Genomic DNA, 17,500 nt, shown 5'->3' with positions numbered 1-17,500 from the left:
GTGTGTGTGTTGAAAACATTTTGTGAAAGGGGTAGCATAATTCATGTGGCAGGGTAAACTGGATGACGAGCTGAAAAAGTTTGAGCCACTGATCTAGTGGATAGTGGTAAGGGTTCCAAGTTGTCCTCAATCTAATATAAATTTATTCACAGTAAATTAGATACTTTTGTACGTTCCGAATCAAAAAAGATATTTTTAGTAACAAAAGTAAAGGCTCTTAGATCATTTTCGGATCAATGAAGACGAATCTTTAACAAACAGTTTGTTTACTATTTAGTTTTCAAATGTAACAGATACTAGATATTTATCTTAAAAAGTTTACCAAGACTTTAAGGAATAAGTGATATATTAATGGTGACACTGACATATATTCATCATACCATATCTACCATAAAGTTTTTTTTTGTGTGTTCAGAATAGGGAGTATTAATTTTGTAGTTTAGGTATTACTTTATTGAGAAGATTCGTAAGAAGTACGTAGTAAACATGGATGCGCCATTCTCCATTCGCGCCAAATAAGAACAGCGTTTCGTAGTCCGTTTCTTGTGGTCTACAGGTGTACCAGGAGCTGGAATCCATAAAAGACTTTCAGTACAATACGGGTGCAAAGTTTTACCACGGGAAAGTGTTTACCAGTTGATTGAACAGTTCAAAAGCGGTCGAACAAACGTGGAGGACGAGAAACAAGCAGGACGTCCAGCCACATCCACTACTGATGCCAAGATTGAGCAAGTCAGTGTCCTGAATTTGAGTAACCGACGACTGATTATTGATGAAGTGGCAAACCATCAATAGTCTGTGCGAGATGGGTTCCAAAACAACTCGGTAAAGAGCACAAGCGCAATCGTTTGAAAATCTGCCAGCACCTACTGGACAGTCATGCTAACGAGGGAGAAACTTTTTTGAAACAAATCATCACTGGAGATGAAACATGGATTCATCACTTCGAACCAGAGAGCAAACGCCAGAGCATGGAGCACCCCCACCTGTTTGTTTATTATTTAACTATATCTATGCATTTATTTATGTATTCTATTTGTTATTTACATTATTATTGTTTTTATTTATTATTATGATTTTTTTCGCATCCGACCTAGATATGGACCAAAAGGTCTCCTGTCGGCATGCTCCGCCTTTGTAATCCTTTGTAATCCTTTGTAAAAAGAAATTCAAGACTCAACCTTCTGCAGGAAATGTGATGCTCACTTTTTTTTTTTTTTTTTTTTTAAGGGCCACTTCTAGAATATTACATGGAAACTGGGTCAACAGTAAACAGCATTACAGTGATACGCTTTGCAATAAGTTGAAGCCTGCAATACGCAACAAACGCCGAGGTTGACTGTCGGAAGGCGTTCCTCCGTTGCATAAAAACGCGCGTCCACATACCGCTGCCCACACCGTTCAAACTCCCTCAGAATCTGCATTTTGAAGTGCTGGAGCATCCTGCATACAGTCCCGATCTCGCCCCGTCCGATTACCATAAACAGGAATAAATACGGACATAGAGGGAAACAGATGGGGAGAGGGGAGGAATGTACAATGATATACATGACCTTACCTTATTCTCTTAGACCTGACTACAATGGCTCAATCGGGTGGATACTTCTTAATCACCAACCCGGTCAACAGTTGATCACAACTGAAATGTCCATAGCTCAAGTTTACATTTCTATCATATGTGTCTGAAATCAAACATGAGAGACATGTTACTGAATCATGTTTAACCTCAGGCACATATGATAGAAATGGAAAATTGAGCTATGGGCATTTCAATTGTGATCAATTGTTGATCGAGTTGGTTATTAAGAAGTATCCTCCCTCGATTGAACTATTGTAGTCAGGTCTAAGTGAGGATTACAAAGGATTACGAAGGCGGAGCATGCAGCCAGGAGATCTTTTGGTCCATATCTAGGTCGGATGCGAAAAAATCATAATAATGATAAATGAATAAATAAAAACTATAATGATGTAAGGTCATCACCTCATTGTACATTCTTCCCCTCTCCCCTTGCTGTTCCTTTCTTATGCTCGTGTTCCTTTTTATGTATTTAACCACACTTGTATCTGTCTTTAGTTAATACACGAAAGTACTTATTGTCTACAAGTTTCTTTCTCTTCTCCTGTGGTTACATTGCATAATTTGTTTTATGGTGTTGTGAAAACTCTGTATACTCACACACACACACACACACACACACACACACACACACACACACACACACACACACACACACACAATTATATATATATATATATATATATATATATATATATATACATATATATATATATATATATATATATATGTGTGTGTGTTTGTGTGTACGATTCGCCATTGTCTTGGATCACGTGTTGGGCTCGTGATCGACAGCTATTTCCCTTCCGAAAGAGAGCTCAGAGCTCATATATGACCAATCTATGCGTAATGCTGTGACCTTACACGCACACATACACCCAACTCCCCGCCCACGAGAGTTGGAGTAACGACTTGCAGCGAAGCGATACTGAAATTATTTCAGCCCTGGGCGGGATTCGAACCCGGACAGCCGTAGTGACGGTCGTGAACGCTACCACTACGCCATCGCGTCTGTGTGTGTGTGTGTGTGTGTGTGTGTGTGTGTGTGTGTGTGTGTGTGTGTGTGTGTGTGTGTGTGTGTGTGTGTGTGTGTGTGTTTACCTAGTTGTATTATACGGGAAGAGAGCTATGCTCGTGGTGACCATCTTTATATCTATGTGTGTGTGCGTGTGTGTGTGTGTGTGTGTGTGTGTGTGTGTGTGTGTGTGTGTGTACAGCTTAGTGATATTAAATAAATGTGTATGTATTTATTTATCCAAGATTTAAAATCGTTAAGCATAAACGCATTAGCTAAAGCCAGATGCTTCTTTGAATTCAGATTACCTAATTACCATATCATTACCAAGTGTAGCGGCATATCTGAGCTGAACACATCCAGGTTTCTAATTAAACTATTTTGTTGGGCATTTTTCTTTACATCGGGGCGAATGATATCGTTTGTAGCGAAATAAGATTGTCTTGATTGAATCGAAACCATTCTGGCTGCATAGTCACGTAGCTGAGCAATATTTCATATATATGTTTCTTTGTTTTTTATATATGAGGTGAGAAGGAGAATGGGGATAGAAAGGGAGTTGGGAGATAAGGTTGATGAAAGAGTATTGGGATGGTCTGGACATATGGAAAGAATGAGTGAAGAAAGACTAGTAAAAGAGGTGTGGAAGGCAGAGGTAGAAGGAGTGAATATGAGAGGGCGACCTAGCATGAGATGGATGGATGGGTTAAAAGGGGCATTGGGAAAGAGGGGAATGTTGCTGAGGAAGGACGGGAGAGGAGAGAAGATAGGGGTGAATGGAGAATGGTTGTGTGTGGGTGATGCTGTGATGCATGATGGGGAGTGGGTGGGGGGTGAGGGAGTGTGAGAAATAAATTAACGCAGTCCGAAGGGATTTCTCCCCGTCTTCTCCTTTTCTGCATGAGGGGACGGAGAGAACAGGGGTCACCGATATAATGAAGCGGCCTTACTGCGGATGTGCTATGTCTTACGACACTGCTTCTGACCCAGGGCAGTAGACGAGATGTAGGGATGACCCGTCATCCAGGAGGTGCCAAGATAAGAGGGTGGAGAGGAGTGGAGTATGTAGGGGATGGAATGGGTGGGAGTGGTTTCTATGCCTTTGTCTTTTTTTGGTACCTCCCTCGTATAGGGGAAAAAGCCTTTGGTGTATGTATGTATCATTATTATTATTATTATTATTATTATTATTATTATTATTATTATTATTATTATTATTATTATTATTATTATTATTATTATTATTATTATTATTATTATTATTATTATTATTATTATTATTATTATTATCGTTATCATCATCATCATCATCATCATCATCATTTTCATCATTTCATCTTTATTATTATTATCATTGTTATCATCATCACTATCACTATCACTATTATTATCATTATTATTATTTTATTGTTATTGTTATTGTTATTGTTGTTCTTGTTCCCCGGGGCTTTCGTGATTTTCCTTCCGCGAAAAGCAGCGTATGATTTGACTCTGCCAATCCCCGCTTCCTTCTCTACTATGGGGAATAGGATGCTGGCTTATACCGCATACCATAGATTTGATTAATCAATTCGCTCCTTTGACGGGGCTAGCCTACGAGTTGATGCCGACAATTGGTTAGTAGAGGGGATAGAACTCGGGCCCACATAGAAGACGGAGGGGGAGATTGGGAAAGCTCGTCACGGTGAGTTACCAAAGAGTATTAATAATATATTTTTGGGGAGATTCTGGGGATAAAACTCGGGCCCACATAGGTGACGGAGGAGGAGATTGGGAAAGTCAGCTCGCCACGGTGAGTTACCAAAGAGTATTAATAATGTATTTTTGGGGTTCTTTCTGTCGTAGGATCCATCAGCAACATTGACGATGGAGAGTACCGATGCAAGGATGGATCCTCACCCGAGGTCAGAAACGAGGTCATCTCTGGGGTCGTCGGTGCCGCCTCCTCTGTGACCTCCATCCAAGTGGCCAATCTCCTTCGCCTCTTCAAGATTCCGCAAGTAAGCTACCCGTATAGTTTGATTTTTTTTCATTTATCTATTTTAAAAATTTATTTATTTATTTATTCATTCATTTTCTTTATGTTTAATTGCATGTCTCCGTCCATCTGTTTATTTGTTATTCAGCATCCAGGTTCATTATAATCCGGAAGATTAAGTGTCGATTTTTCTTTTCATTGTAAGGGAGTTTAACCTTTGATACGACCTTTCCGGGAACAAAGGTATTTGTAATGCACGCTGAGTCCTGATTTAAACGGCAAATTTTGAAGAAAGCAAAGAGAGGAAAAAATAAAGAGTACAGATGGACAGATGTCGATGAAAGTGGAAGACAGAGTATTTCAGAGAATTGTTGAATAGGGAGGGATTCATTGTGGCAGAGGGAATTGGGAAAATGACTGTGATGGAAATGGAAAATGACAGGACTATGAAAATAAAATAGGTACAAAGAGCATTTAGAAAGATTGGATGATTGGATTGAGAGGATTAGGTAGTTGTCATGCGGAATGTCTGAGAAAAGGGAAGAACGGTTATCGTGGACTGGCTAGTAAGGTTGTTTATTGTGTGCCTAAGGGAGGGGGAAGTGCCGAAGGACTGAAGGAGAGATTATATAATTCCGCTTTGTAAAATAAAATGGAATAAATGTAAATGTAGTAGTTTTAGAGGAATCAGTTTGTTGAAGAGGGCGACAGTAGTGGTCGAAATATACAGTTCGCCTGTTTCTTTTGCTTTGTTTCTCCGACAGTGGGTAATTAAAACATATAGGAAGGTGATTCATAAGAGCATAGGAATGAAGGAAACTGGAAAAGACCACAAGGCCAATCCTCATTCATTACTGAGAGTCCTGCCCTATTGTATTAACATGATGACCTTGTCTGCATCTCCCTTGTTAAAACCCTTAATCCAACTGAACACCTCTATTAGTTCACCCCGCACTCTGCGTCTTTCCAGAGAGTGTAAATTAAGGTACTTAAGCCTCTCCTCGGAAGGTAAATTTCTGAGCCCGTGTATCATTTTGGTCATTCTCCTCTGTACTGATTCTAGTGTTTGATAACTACCTCTGCATTTTTATTCGTAACCGTCCTAGCAATGAATCCTAATGCTCTGTTACCTCCTAGATTAAGGTCAGAACTCACTAGAACTCCTAAGTCTCTTTCGCATTCAGTTTTCTCTTAAAAGGCGTTATCTAAGGTATACCCACTTTCTGGGTTGTGTAAACCCACGTTTAACACACTGCACTTTGAGATATCAAATTCCATTTTCCATTTCACAGATCTTGTGAACACTTTTTTAAAATCTTCTTGGGAGGATTAGTAGAAGAATAAAGGTAGTAACTGGGGAGGAGCAGTTTGGTGTGAGGAAGGGTAGGGTGTCCCTGGATCAAAATTTAGTGGGAAGGCAGATTTGCAAGATGTTTTTGGTAAGTGATAAGGATGCTATGTGGGCCTTTATGGAATTAGAGAAGGCTTATGACAGGGTCGACAGAAACGCATTGTAGGGGTATTGCAGATATAAAGTGCATTCAAAAGCTTCTACGTGAGTAGTAGAGCTTGTGTTAGAGTTGGGAATGATGAAAGTGAGTGGTCTGAGGTGAAGGTGGAGCTGTGCTAGGGATGTGTTATATCGCCATGGTTTTTCAATGTGTATAATGGATGGGATACGGAACTGGAGATGGCTAGAGGTACACACATATACCACAGGCTTTTTCCCCCTACACGGGGGGTAGCCAAAAATAAAAAGGCATAGAAACCACTCCCACCCATTCCATTTCCTATATATTTCACTCCCCTCCACCCTCCTCCCTCCCTCCCATCTTGTCACCTCCTGGATGACGGGAAATACCTGCATCCTGTCCACTGGATGGTTAGAGGTTGTGGAAGGAAAAGGAAAGTAAAGCATTTGCTGCTTGGTGATGACACTGAGTTTGTGGCAGTGTCATAGGAAGGTCTAAGACAGTTAATGGCGGAGTATGGAAAGATATGTAGTAAGGGGAAATTGAAAGTAAACATGGGTAAAAGTAAGATAATGAGGTGTACATGGGGTGAATGTGGAAATGGGTTGGAGGTAAGTTTTAAAAGAGAGATCTTAGAAGGGGATAGAATTTGAGTATTTAGAGTCACCGATAACAGGAAATGGAGGATTGGGGTTGAAAGGGAACTGTAGAGTGAGAAATGTAATTAAATATCTTGGGGAAATGAAAATTATCATGTGAAATAGGCGTCTGGGAATGGATGCAAAGAGAAGATTATATGGAGGGGCGATTGTGCCTACGACGCTGTATGAGATAGAGACTTAGAATTTAAGGGAGGCAGAGAGGTGTTTGAGAGGTATGATGGAGGTTACGAGGATAGATAGGTTGAGAAATGAAGAAGTGAGGAGGAGAGCGGAGGTAGAAAGGGAGCTGGCAGATAGGGCTGATCAAAGAATACCGGGGTGGTTAGTGCACCTGTAAAGAGTTAGTGAGGAAGGACAATCAAAAAGAAAACGGAAAGCAGAGGTGGATGGAGTGAACTTGAGGAGCAGATTTAGAATGAGATGGAGGGATGGGCGAGGGGACTATTGGGTTAAAAGGGAAAATTTTCTATTGAACAGGAATTGGATAAGGCAAGATATAGATGTGAATGGAGAATGATTCTAAATGGACCAACAAATTGACGATACCCGAAGGGATTTCTCCTCGTCACACGGGGGACAGGGGGGGGGGGTTGCCATGTAAATTAAACGGTGAAAGTAAACAGGGTAGGCTGTGGACCTTACTGTCGATGTGCTGTGTCTTACTCCATTGCTTCTAACGAATGGATAATGGATGGCAATGGAATGGGTTCGAGTGAGAACATGACTTGCCTGGCTACCTCCTTTATAAGGGGAAAGAAGATTTATGGTATACAAATAGCTAGATCAAAGATACGACTAAATACGCGCACACACACACACACACACACACACACACACACACACACACACACACACACACACACACACACACACACACACACACACACACACACACACACACATACATACATACATACATACATACATACATACATACATACATATATATATATACATACGTACATATATATATATATGTATACACATACACATATATACATACATACATGCATGCATACATACATACATACATACATGCATGCATACATGCATGCATACATACATACATACATACATACATACATATATACATACATATATACATAGATATATTCATACATACATACATATATACATATATTCATACATGTATGCATGCATGCATATATACATACATGTATGCATACATACATACATGCATACATACATACATACATACATACATACATTCATACATACATACGTAAGTGCATACATATACATGCATATGTACATACATACAAATGTATTTGAATACACAAGTGCATCGGAACGTGGAAGAGGAGGACAAGGAGAGGTACAGGCATTGAGCCGTTCCAGCTAAAAGCCTTAGAGATATGAGATGGGTCTGGAAAGGAGATCATATACCTTGAAGCGCTTTTGAACTACACATGACACGTTCCAGACGGGTGTGGAGAAATGAGGGACAGGTACAGAAAGGGTCGGGAGGTCTGGAGGTGTAGTAGGATTGTAGGTTTATAGATATTCAGATCTGGGGCCGATCCTAGATGGTAGAGGGCCATCTATGGGGGAAAATAGGAAAAGGAGGACGAGATGAAAACAGTTCCATAATCTGAAGAACTTGTAGAAACCTAGATTTTTTTTTTTTTAGATTAGGCGGGATGTGGGGGTGACAGCTTAGAGAACCAATCAACATGGATAAGTACTCTTCTGGCTCGATGTTGATAAGATTTAAAAGAAGTAATATTGAGTCCAAATATCACTGGAGATTCCAAAAGGAAATCTCTCCCTTCAGTCAAGTAGGAAATCTTGATTGGATGGACAACAAAACACAAAGGAAATCTAATCAACTCAGAATCTGACCAATTAGATTTTACTTTGATAATAAAGGAACAGCGAGGAGATCATATGTAATAGAGGCATCGAACACATGTAAATATCAATAGGAAAAGCTCATGTTCGGAATATGCTGACAAGAATGAAGCCCTATTGAAAGTGAAGCTTTAGCATTCTGCACGATAGTAGAGAAGCGTGGATGAAGATAATTTGTCTTATAAAGTGGTAGGGACAACCATAAAGTGATATTACAGAAAAAATATAGATAAACTAGACAAAATGTGTACCTAAGAAAGATAATGAACCATTCCATTTTGAGCCACAATGAAACCGTTACCTTTGCCCTATATGCTTGGACTGCTGAAGTAGGTAACAATCTCTGCGGGAAACTGGAGAGAAGCTCGGGACTCGAACCCACAACTGAGAAGATAAGAGATCAGTACGCTTGCGATTATGCCCCCAGAGCAAATAAGTCCAACGAAGGCTTATACATGTCCTTTATACTCTATTAATCGTCACAAAGGGGAGTTTGATTAATAATTATTAAGAGGAAATGTGCGTCATGAAATTCAGAGTATAAAATCAATCACGATATATACATATATACATACATATATATATATATATATATATATATATATATATATATATATATATATATATTGACTATATTATGACAAATAAGACTGAAGGTGGAGGAAGCAGACGAGGAGTAATGGGAGAATTTTATGCTTTAACGTTTCGACCCGCAGGGTCTTGATCACAAAGCTAACAACTCAAACATAACAGGGGATTTTATACATAGACGGGTCATCTCATGGGACGCCTCGGAGAGCTTGTTATTTTATTTGTGTATTCTTTTATTATTGATAAGCTTGTGACTTTTGCTAGACATATAAAGCCTTCTCTATGGTTAATGTATGCTGCTTCAATTGTCTTCCTCAGTTCCTTGGATGATCCTTTATTTAATATGGTTGTGTTGTTCCAGACTGGAAGGTGACCATGCTTATCCACATGCATTACTATAGAGTTAGATGATCTGTGAGCTTTTACGTCATTTCTATGTTCATTTATCCGTTTATTAAGTCCACGACCAGATTCTCCAAAATATGAAGTGGGACAACTTTTACGTGGGATTTTATAAACAATGCTGTTTTCATTAGTGGGATTATTGTAGCTACGTGTGATCAAATGTCCCACTTTGTTACCTAATGTCCTGGATATTTCAATGCCCGCGTTTAGGAGGAAAGTGTCTACGTGTGAATTGATATTAGAGTTTAGTGCTGTAATGTATCTGGTTTCATCATTACATTTATTATCATTCTTATCTTTACTTTTGTTACTTATTTCTTTGGCTTTCTTTTTCAATCTACATTAGACTTTTTGGATATTTGAGTGTGATAAAAGTCACTGTGATATGTTGTAATTCAAGATCTAGAAATTCTTTACTTCATATACGAAATGCTCTTAGGAAGAAACCTATTATAATACCTGTTTTAGTTCTGTCATTATCCTATTCTACTAATACATACACGAATACATAAAATTCTCCCATTACCCCTCCTCTGCTTCCTCCACCTTTAGTCTTATATATATATATATATATATATATATATATATATATATATATATATATACATATATATATACACACACATATATATACATGAATATATACACATATATATACATACATACATACATATACCAAGGATTTTCCCCCTTACAAGGGGGGTAGCCAAAACGAAAAAGGCATAAAATCATTCCCACCCATTCCATCCCTGAATACACTCCACACCCCTCCACCCTCCCTCTTATCTGTGCACCTCCTGAATGACGGGTCATCCCTGCACCTTGTCCACTGCCCTGGGTCAGAAGCGGTGTCGCAAGACACAGCACATCCACAGCAAGGCCGCTTCATTAAATCGGCGACCCCCCTCTCCGTCCCCCCATTGCATAAAATGAGAGGACGGGGAGAAATCCCTTCGGGTTGCGTCAAATTTTGCTCACACATACTACCTCACCCCCCATCCCCCCGCCCATTCCACCTCATGCTATCACAACATCATCCATATACATCCATTCTCCATTCACCCCTGTCTTCTGTCCTCTCCCGTCCTTCCTCAACAGACATTCCCCTCTTCCCCAAAGCCCCCTTCACCCCATCCATCCACCTCATCCTAGGACGTCCCCTCATGTTCACTCTTTCCACATCTGCCTTCCATACCTCTTTTACTAGTCTTTCTTCACTCGTTCTTTCCATGTGTCCAAACCATCCTAATACTTTTTCATCAACCCTATCTCCCAGCTCCCTTTCCACCCCTGTTCTCCTCCTCACCTCCTCATTTCTCACGCTATCTAGCCTAGTAACCCCCATCATACTTCTCAGAAACCTCATCTCAAACACATTCAAACTCCTTCTCTCTTCTTCTCTTATGTTCCATGTTTCTGCCCCATACAGTGTTGTTGGCACAATCACTCCTTCATACAGTCTCCTCTTAGCATCCATTCCCAAATGTCTATTCCTCATTACACTCTTTAATCCACCTAGGCATTTACTCGCTTCTCTCAATCTACATTCTACCTCCACCTTCACTCCACCTTTCCCTGCCACATTTGCACCCAAGTATCTAAAACTATCCACCTCCTCCAGTCGCTCTCCCTTAATGCTCACTTCCAGTCTACTGCCACTTTCATCCCTTGTACATCTCATCACCTTACTTTTACCCACATATATCTTCAGCTTTCTTCTATCACATACTCTCCCAAACTCTGCCACCAACATCCTCAATCCCTCCTCCGATCCTGCCACAAGCGCAGTGTCGTCCGCAGACAACAGCTGGCTCACCTCCCACTATTTCTCCATTTTCTTTAACCATCTCCAATCCCTTGCCCACTACCCTTGCATTTACCTCTCGCACCACCCCATCCATGTATAAGTTGAACAGCCAGGGCGACATAACGCATCCTTGACGAAGTCCCACCTTTACCTCGAACCACTCACTCTCTCCATTCCCAATCCTGACACAAGCTCTACTATTCTCATAAAAACTCTTGACAGCTCCCAGAAGCTTTTCTCCTATCCCGTAAATCTGCATAACCTCCCACAGTGCCTTCCTGTCTACCCTATCATAAGCCTTTTCCAGATATACATACATATACATAAATATATATATATCTATATATATATATGTATATGTATATATATATACATATATATGTATATATATATATACATACATATATATGTATATATATATATATATGTATATATATATATATATATATATATATATTCTTTAAGGCGTATTTAATTGTATGCAACAGCAAATTGGGCTCTGATGAGTTTCCGATGAAGATTTTCAAGTCTTCTTAAGATCTCTCTAGCATGGAGAGGCAAAGAAAACACTAAGTTACCAATAGAAGCCATCTAATGGGTGGAACAAGGTACAAGACGTTTAGATAATCACAGTTAGCATTTTCAATTGTAACAAAAATAGAAAAATGGGTGACTATATAGTCAGAAAGTAAACACTGGAAAAGATCACAAAGAGGTCCGTTACTCTGGTCTAAAACTGGGAAAGGACACGTTTGAATACTGGTGAAGGATACGTGGGAGCGGGGAACTGTGACCACTGGGAAAGGACACTTTAGATGACCGTTACCGTGGACTGGGCGTCCGTCGGGGCCGGAGTGACTGCTTCCGGCGTTTACTTTCTGATTTTATTTGTGTATATATACATACATATATATATATATATATATATATATATATATGTATGTATATATACATAAAGGATTACAAAGGCGGAGCATGCCGACAGGAGACCTTTTGATCCATATCTAGGTCGGATGCGAAAAAAAAAATCATATTAATGATAAAACAATAAATAAAAACTATAATAATGTAAATAACAAATAAAATACATAAATAAATGCATAGGTATAGTTAAATAATAAACAAACAGGTAAATAGTAAATAATAATAAATTGACATATAACTAATAATGAATGAAAATCAGACAGACAAATGATAACAAAACAAAAACAAATAATATAAGATAAATTATAATCATTACAGCATCTTACTTAGGTATTTATCTAACTGATTCTTAAAGCTTCGAACTGAACTACATTGCACTACCTGTGCAGGAAGTTTATTCCATTCATTTACTACACGGTTGGCAAAGTTGTTTCTACCTACTTCCAAATTGAATCTATTTCCGGACAGTTTGAGACCATTGTTTCTTGTCTGATTCTCATTCAATGTGAAAATTTTGTCACTTTTGATGTTGTCAATTCCCTTTAAAATCTTAAAGACCTGTATCATGTCACCGTCTGAGTCTACGCTTTTTTAGGGAAAACAGATTCATGTGTTTTAGTCGATTTTCGTATGATTTATTTTTGATATTTGGAATCAGTTTTGTGGCTCGCCGTTGTACTTTTTCCAGTCTGTCAATGTCTTTAATGAGATTCGGTGACCATACAGAAACAGCATATTCCAAATGTGGACGAACTAACGATTTATATAGCTTGTTAATGAGTGATGGACTTTTGAAATCAAAAGATCGCGCAATCACTCCCAGAATCTTATTTGCTTTCTCAGAGGCTGAAATACACTGCTTGTATGATTTGAGGTCGTTACTGATAATTACGCCGAGATCTTTTTAACTATCCACTTTTGTTAACGAATTACCAAATAACTTGTAATCGTACTTACTGTTATTTTTACCTATGTGCATTACCTTGCATTTACTTGTGTTAAATTTCATTAGCCACTTTTCAGACCATTGCTGTAATTTATCTAAATCTACTTGAATATCTAATTGGTTTGAGTGATCATTTGCCACTCCGCACAGTTTTGTATCATCAGCAAATTTGGAAACAGTAGATTTTAGTCCATGGTCTATATCATTTATATATACTATGAATAGAAGTGGCCCAAGAACGGAACCCTGAGGAACTCCACTTGCAACACTTTTCCATCAAGAAGTTTTTCCATTTAAAACAAGTCTCTGTTTTCGACCATTCAACCAATTACTAGTCCAACCTAATAGGCTACCACTTATTCCATGCAAAGCTAATTTAGTAAGTAGTCTTTCGTGTGGGACGGTATCAAAAGCTTTTGCAAAGTCTAGATATATTAAATCTATATTGTTTCTTTTGTCATAATTCGAGATAACTGTGTTGTAGAATTCGAGTAAGTTAGTCACGCAAGAACGTTTCCGTCTGAAACCATGCTAGCTATCATTTATCAAACGGTTACTTTCTAAATGATGTTCGATAGCATCTCTGATGATAGTTTCCATTATTTTTCCTACGATTGAAGTCAAACTTATAGGCCTATAGTTATTTGGTTTCTTTTTGTCACCTTTTTTGAATATGGGAGTAACGTTAGCTAGCTTCCATTCTCTTGGGACATCTCCGGATATGATGGATTTCTTGAAAATAATTTCTAATGGAACAACAATCTCATTTTTCATTTCCTTTAAGATTCTTGGATGCCAACCGTCAGGCCCTGGTGTTTTATTAACTTTGAGTTTGTCTATACACCTTTTAATTTTTTCTTTTGTTATATTTACCGTAGTGAATATAACTACCCCAGACTTTTCACAGGTTTCAGTTTGGAATTCACTTTGAGGTGTTTCGTTTATGAATACCGAGCTAAAATAATTGTTTAAGATATTACACATTCCTTCATTTGAATATTCAAGTTGACCGTCAGCAGATAATAGTGGACCAATGTGATTCCTAACAACCTTTTTATCTCTAATGTAACTATAGAATTCTTTGGGATTCTCTTTGGATTCATCAGCGATGTTCATTTCGTATTGTCGTTTTCTTTTCCTTATTGTCTTTTTTAAAGCTCTCTGTATTGATACATAATTTTCATAGTCATTAGATGCACCCGAGTACTTATATTTCTTATAAGCCTGTCTCTTTTTAGCAATACTTTTTTTCACTTTCTTTGTCGAGCCACTTTGGGCGAGCCTGATTTGGGGGAAGTCTACAAGGGAGGTAGCCAAAAAGGAAAAGGCATAAAATAATTCCCACCCATTCCATCCCTGAATACACTCCACACCCCTCCACCCTCCCTCTTATCTGTGCACCTCCCGGATGACGGTTCATCCCTGCACCTTGTCCACTGCCCTGGGTCAGAAGCAGTGTCGCAAGACACAGCACATCCACAGCAAGGCCGCTTCATTAAATCGGCGACCCCCCTCTCCGTCCCCCCATGCATAAAAGGAGAAGACGGGGAGAAATCCCTTCGGGTTGCGTCAAATTTTGCTCACACATACTACCTCACCCCCCATCCCCCCGCCCATTCCACCTCATGCATCATAAACTCATCCATATACAACCATTCTCCATTCACCCCTGTCTTCTGTCCTCTCCCGTCCTTCCTCAACAGACATTCCCCTCTTCCCCAAAGCCCCCTTCACCCCATCCATCCACCTCATCCTAGGATGTCCCCTCATGTTCACTCCTTCCACATCTGCCTTCCATACCTCTTTTACTAGTCTTTCTTCACTCATTCTTTCCATGTGTCCAAACCATCCTAATACTTTTTCATCAACCCTATCTCCCAGCTCCCTTTCCACCCCTGTTCTCCTCCTCACCTCCTCATTTCTCACTCTATATAGCCTAGTAACCCCCATCATACTTCTCAGACACCTCATCTCAAACACATTCAAACTCCTTCTCTCTTTCTCTCTTATGTTCCATGTTTCTGCCCCATACAGTGTTGTTGGCACAATCACTCCTTCATACAGTCTCCTCTTAGCATCCATTCCCAAATGTCTATTCCTCATTACACTCTTTAATCCACCAAGGCATTTACTCGCTTCTCTCAATCTACATTCTACCTCCACCTTCACTCCACCTTTCCCTGCCACATTTGCACCTAAGTATCTAAAACTATCCACCTCCTCCAGTCGCTCTCCCTTAATGCTCACTTCCAGTCTACTGCCACTTTCACCCCTTGTACATCTCATCACCTTACTTTTACCCACATTTATTTTTAGCTTTCTTCTATCACATACTCTCCCAAACTCTGCCACCAACTTCCTCATTCCCTCCTCCGATCCTGCCATAAGCGCAGTGTCGTCCGCAGACAACAGCTGGCTCACCTCCCACTTTTCTCCATTTTCTTTAACCATCTCCAATCCCTGATCCACTACCCTTGCATTTACCTCTCGCACCACCCCATCCATGTATAAGTTGAACAGCCAGGGCGACATAAAGCATCCTTGACGAAGTCCCACCTTTACCTCGAAGCACTCACTCTCTCCATTTCTAATCCTGACACAAGCTCTACTATTCTCATAAAAACTCTTGACAGCTCCCAGAAACTTTCCTCCTATCCCGTATATCTGCATAACCTCCCACAGTGCCTTTCTGTCTACTCTATCGTAAGCCTTTTCCAGATCCATAAAAGCCCAAAAAACATCCTTCCCCTTTCCTATAGCTTTCTCACATATTTGTCTTACCACAAAGATCTGATCTACACAACCTCTACCCGTCCTAAATCCACACTGTTCCTCACCAATAACTCCCTCTGTTCCTCTCCTAATCCTCTCAATCAAGATCCTCCCATAAGCCTTCCCAACTACACTTAACAAGCTAATCCCTCTGAAACTACTACATTCACACTTGTCCCCTTTTCCCTTGTAAAGTGGAACTATACAAGCACTCCTCCAGTCCTCCAGCACTCTACCCTCTCTCCAGCAAACATTAAATAACCTCACCAGCCAGTCCACCATCACTGTACCTCCTTTTTTTTAGACATTCTGCATGGCATCCATCCAGACCAGGTGCCTTACCTGCTTTTATCATCTTAACAACTGCCTTCACTTCATCCTTATATATATATATATATATATATATATATATATATATATATATATGTATATATATATATATATGTGTGTGTGTGTGTGTGTGTGTGTGTGTGTGTGTGTGTGTGTGTGTGTGTGTGTGTGTGTGTGTGTGTGTGTATTCACCTCGGATCTGCTGCAGTCTCTGTCGAGACAGCCAGACACCACCCTACGGCAGTGAGCTCAGAGCTCCTTATTAGCCGATCTCTGGGTAGGTCTGAGACCACTCACACACCACACACCGGGACAGCAAGGTCACAACTCCTTGACTAACGTCCCGTACCTACTCGCTGCTAGGTGAACAGGGGCTACACGTGAAAGGAGACAAACCCAACTTATCTCCGCCCGACCGGTTCGATTCCCCGGTCGGGCGGAGATAAGTTGGGTTTGTCTCCTTTCACGTGTAGCCCCTGTTCACCTAGCAGCGAGTAGGTACGGGACGTTAGTCAAGGAGTTGTGACCTTGCTGTCCCGGTGTGTGGTGTGTGAGTGGTCTCAGACCTACCCAGATATCGGCTAATAAGGTGTGTGTGTGTGTGTGTGTGTGTGTGTGTGTGTGTGTGTGTGTGTGTGTGTGTGTGTGTGTGTGTGTGTGTGTGTGTGTTTGTTTGTGTGTGTGTATGCTTATGTCTATAATATATAACATAAAAGAAGTGTGTGTAATACAAATCACAAAAAACGCATGATTGACAAATATACAAATACAAATAAGAAGTGAAATAAAAGACGACCAAATGTCGTCGAATATTACGTACTATTCTGGTTATAGAGAACACATATAAGGTGGGAAAGCAGTTGCAGAAACTGGGCAATGCAAGGGTCACAGGAAGACCACACACTGACTACATAAACAAAATTCTATGAGCCTAGAACATTCCACGATAATTTCATACATCATAAATTTGCCCAAACCATATCATTCCATACAATATATTCAGTCTTTCACAGTTCCAAATCATAATGATATTTTGAACATGTGTGAGATTGGAACAGTGCTAAAGAAACTGACACGTATAATTTTGTGTTGGACAGCCATGTCATCGAGTCCAGTTAAATCGAAAATACTTCTGCTGACAATACTAATT

General features: G+C 39.8%; 1 protein-coding gene across 2 annotated transcripts in view; it reads left to right on the top strand.

Moving 5' to 3' along the window:
* Window positions 1-17,500, top strand: part of mtt (mangetout) — a 265,641-nt gene that overhangs the window by 132,773 nt on the left and 115,368 nt on the right. For both annotated transcript variants that reach the window (XM_076182394.1, XM_076182395.1), the window contains exon 2: window positions 4,437-4,591. In XM_076182394.1, coding sequence (XP_076038509.1) covers window positions 4,437-4,591 — 155 coding nt within the window. The remainder of the gene's footprint in view (window positions 1-4,436; window positions 4,592-17,500) is intronic.

The sequence above is a fragment of the Oratosquilla oratoria genome, unplaced genomic scaffold (assembly GCF_046742065.1).
Source record: "Oratosquilla oratoria isolate Oo_2021 unplaced genomic scaffold, ASM4674206v1 SCAFFOLD60, whole genome shotgun sequence".
Taxonomy (NCBI): Eukaryota; Metazoa; Arthropoda; class Malacostraca; order Stomatopoda; family Squillidae; genus Oratosquilla; species Oratosquilla oratoria.
The sequence above is the reverse complement of the archived record's forward strand: the minus strand, read 5'-3'. Positions and strand labels throughout refer to the sequence as shown.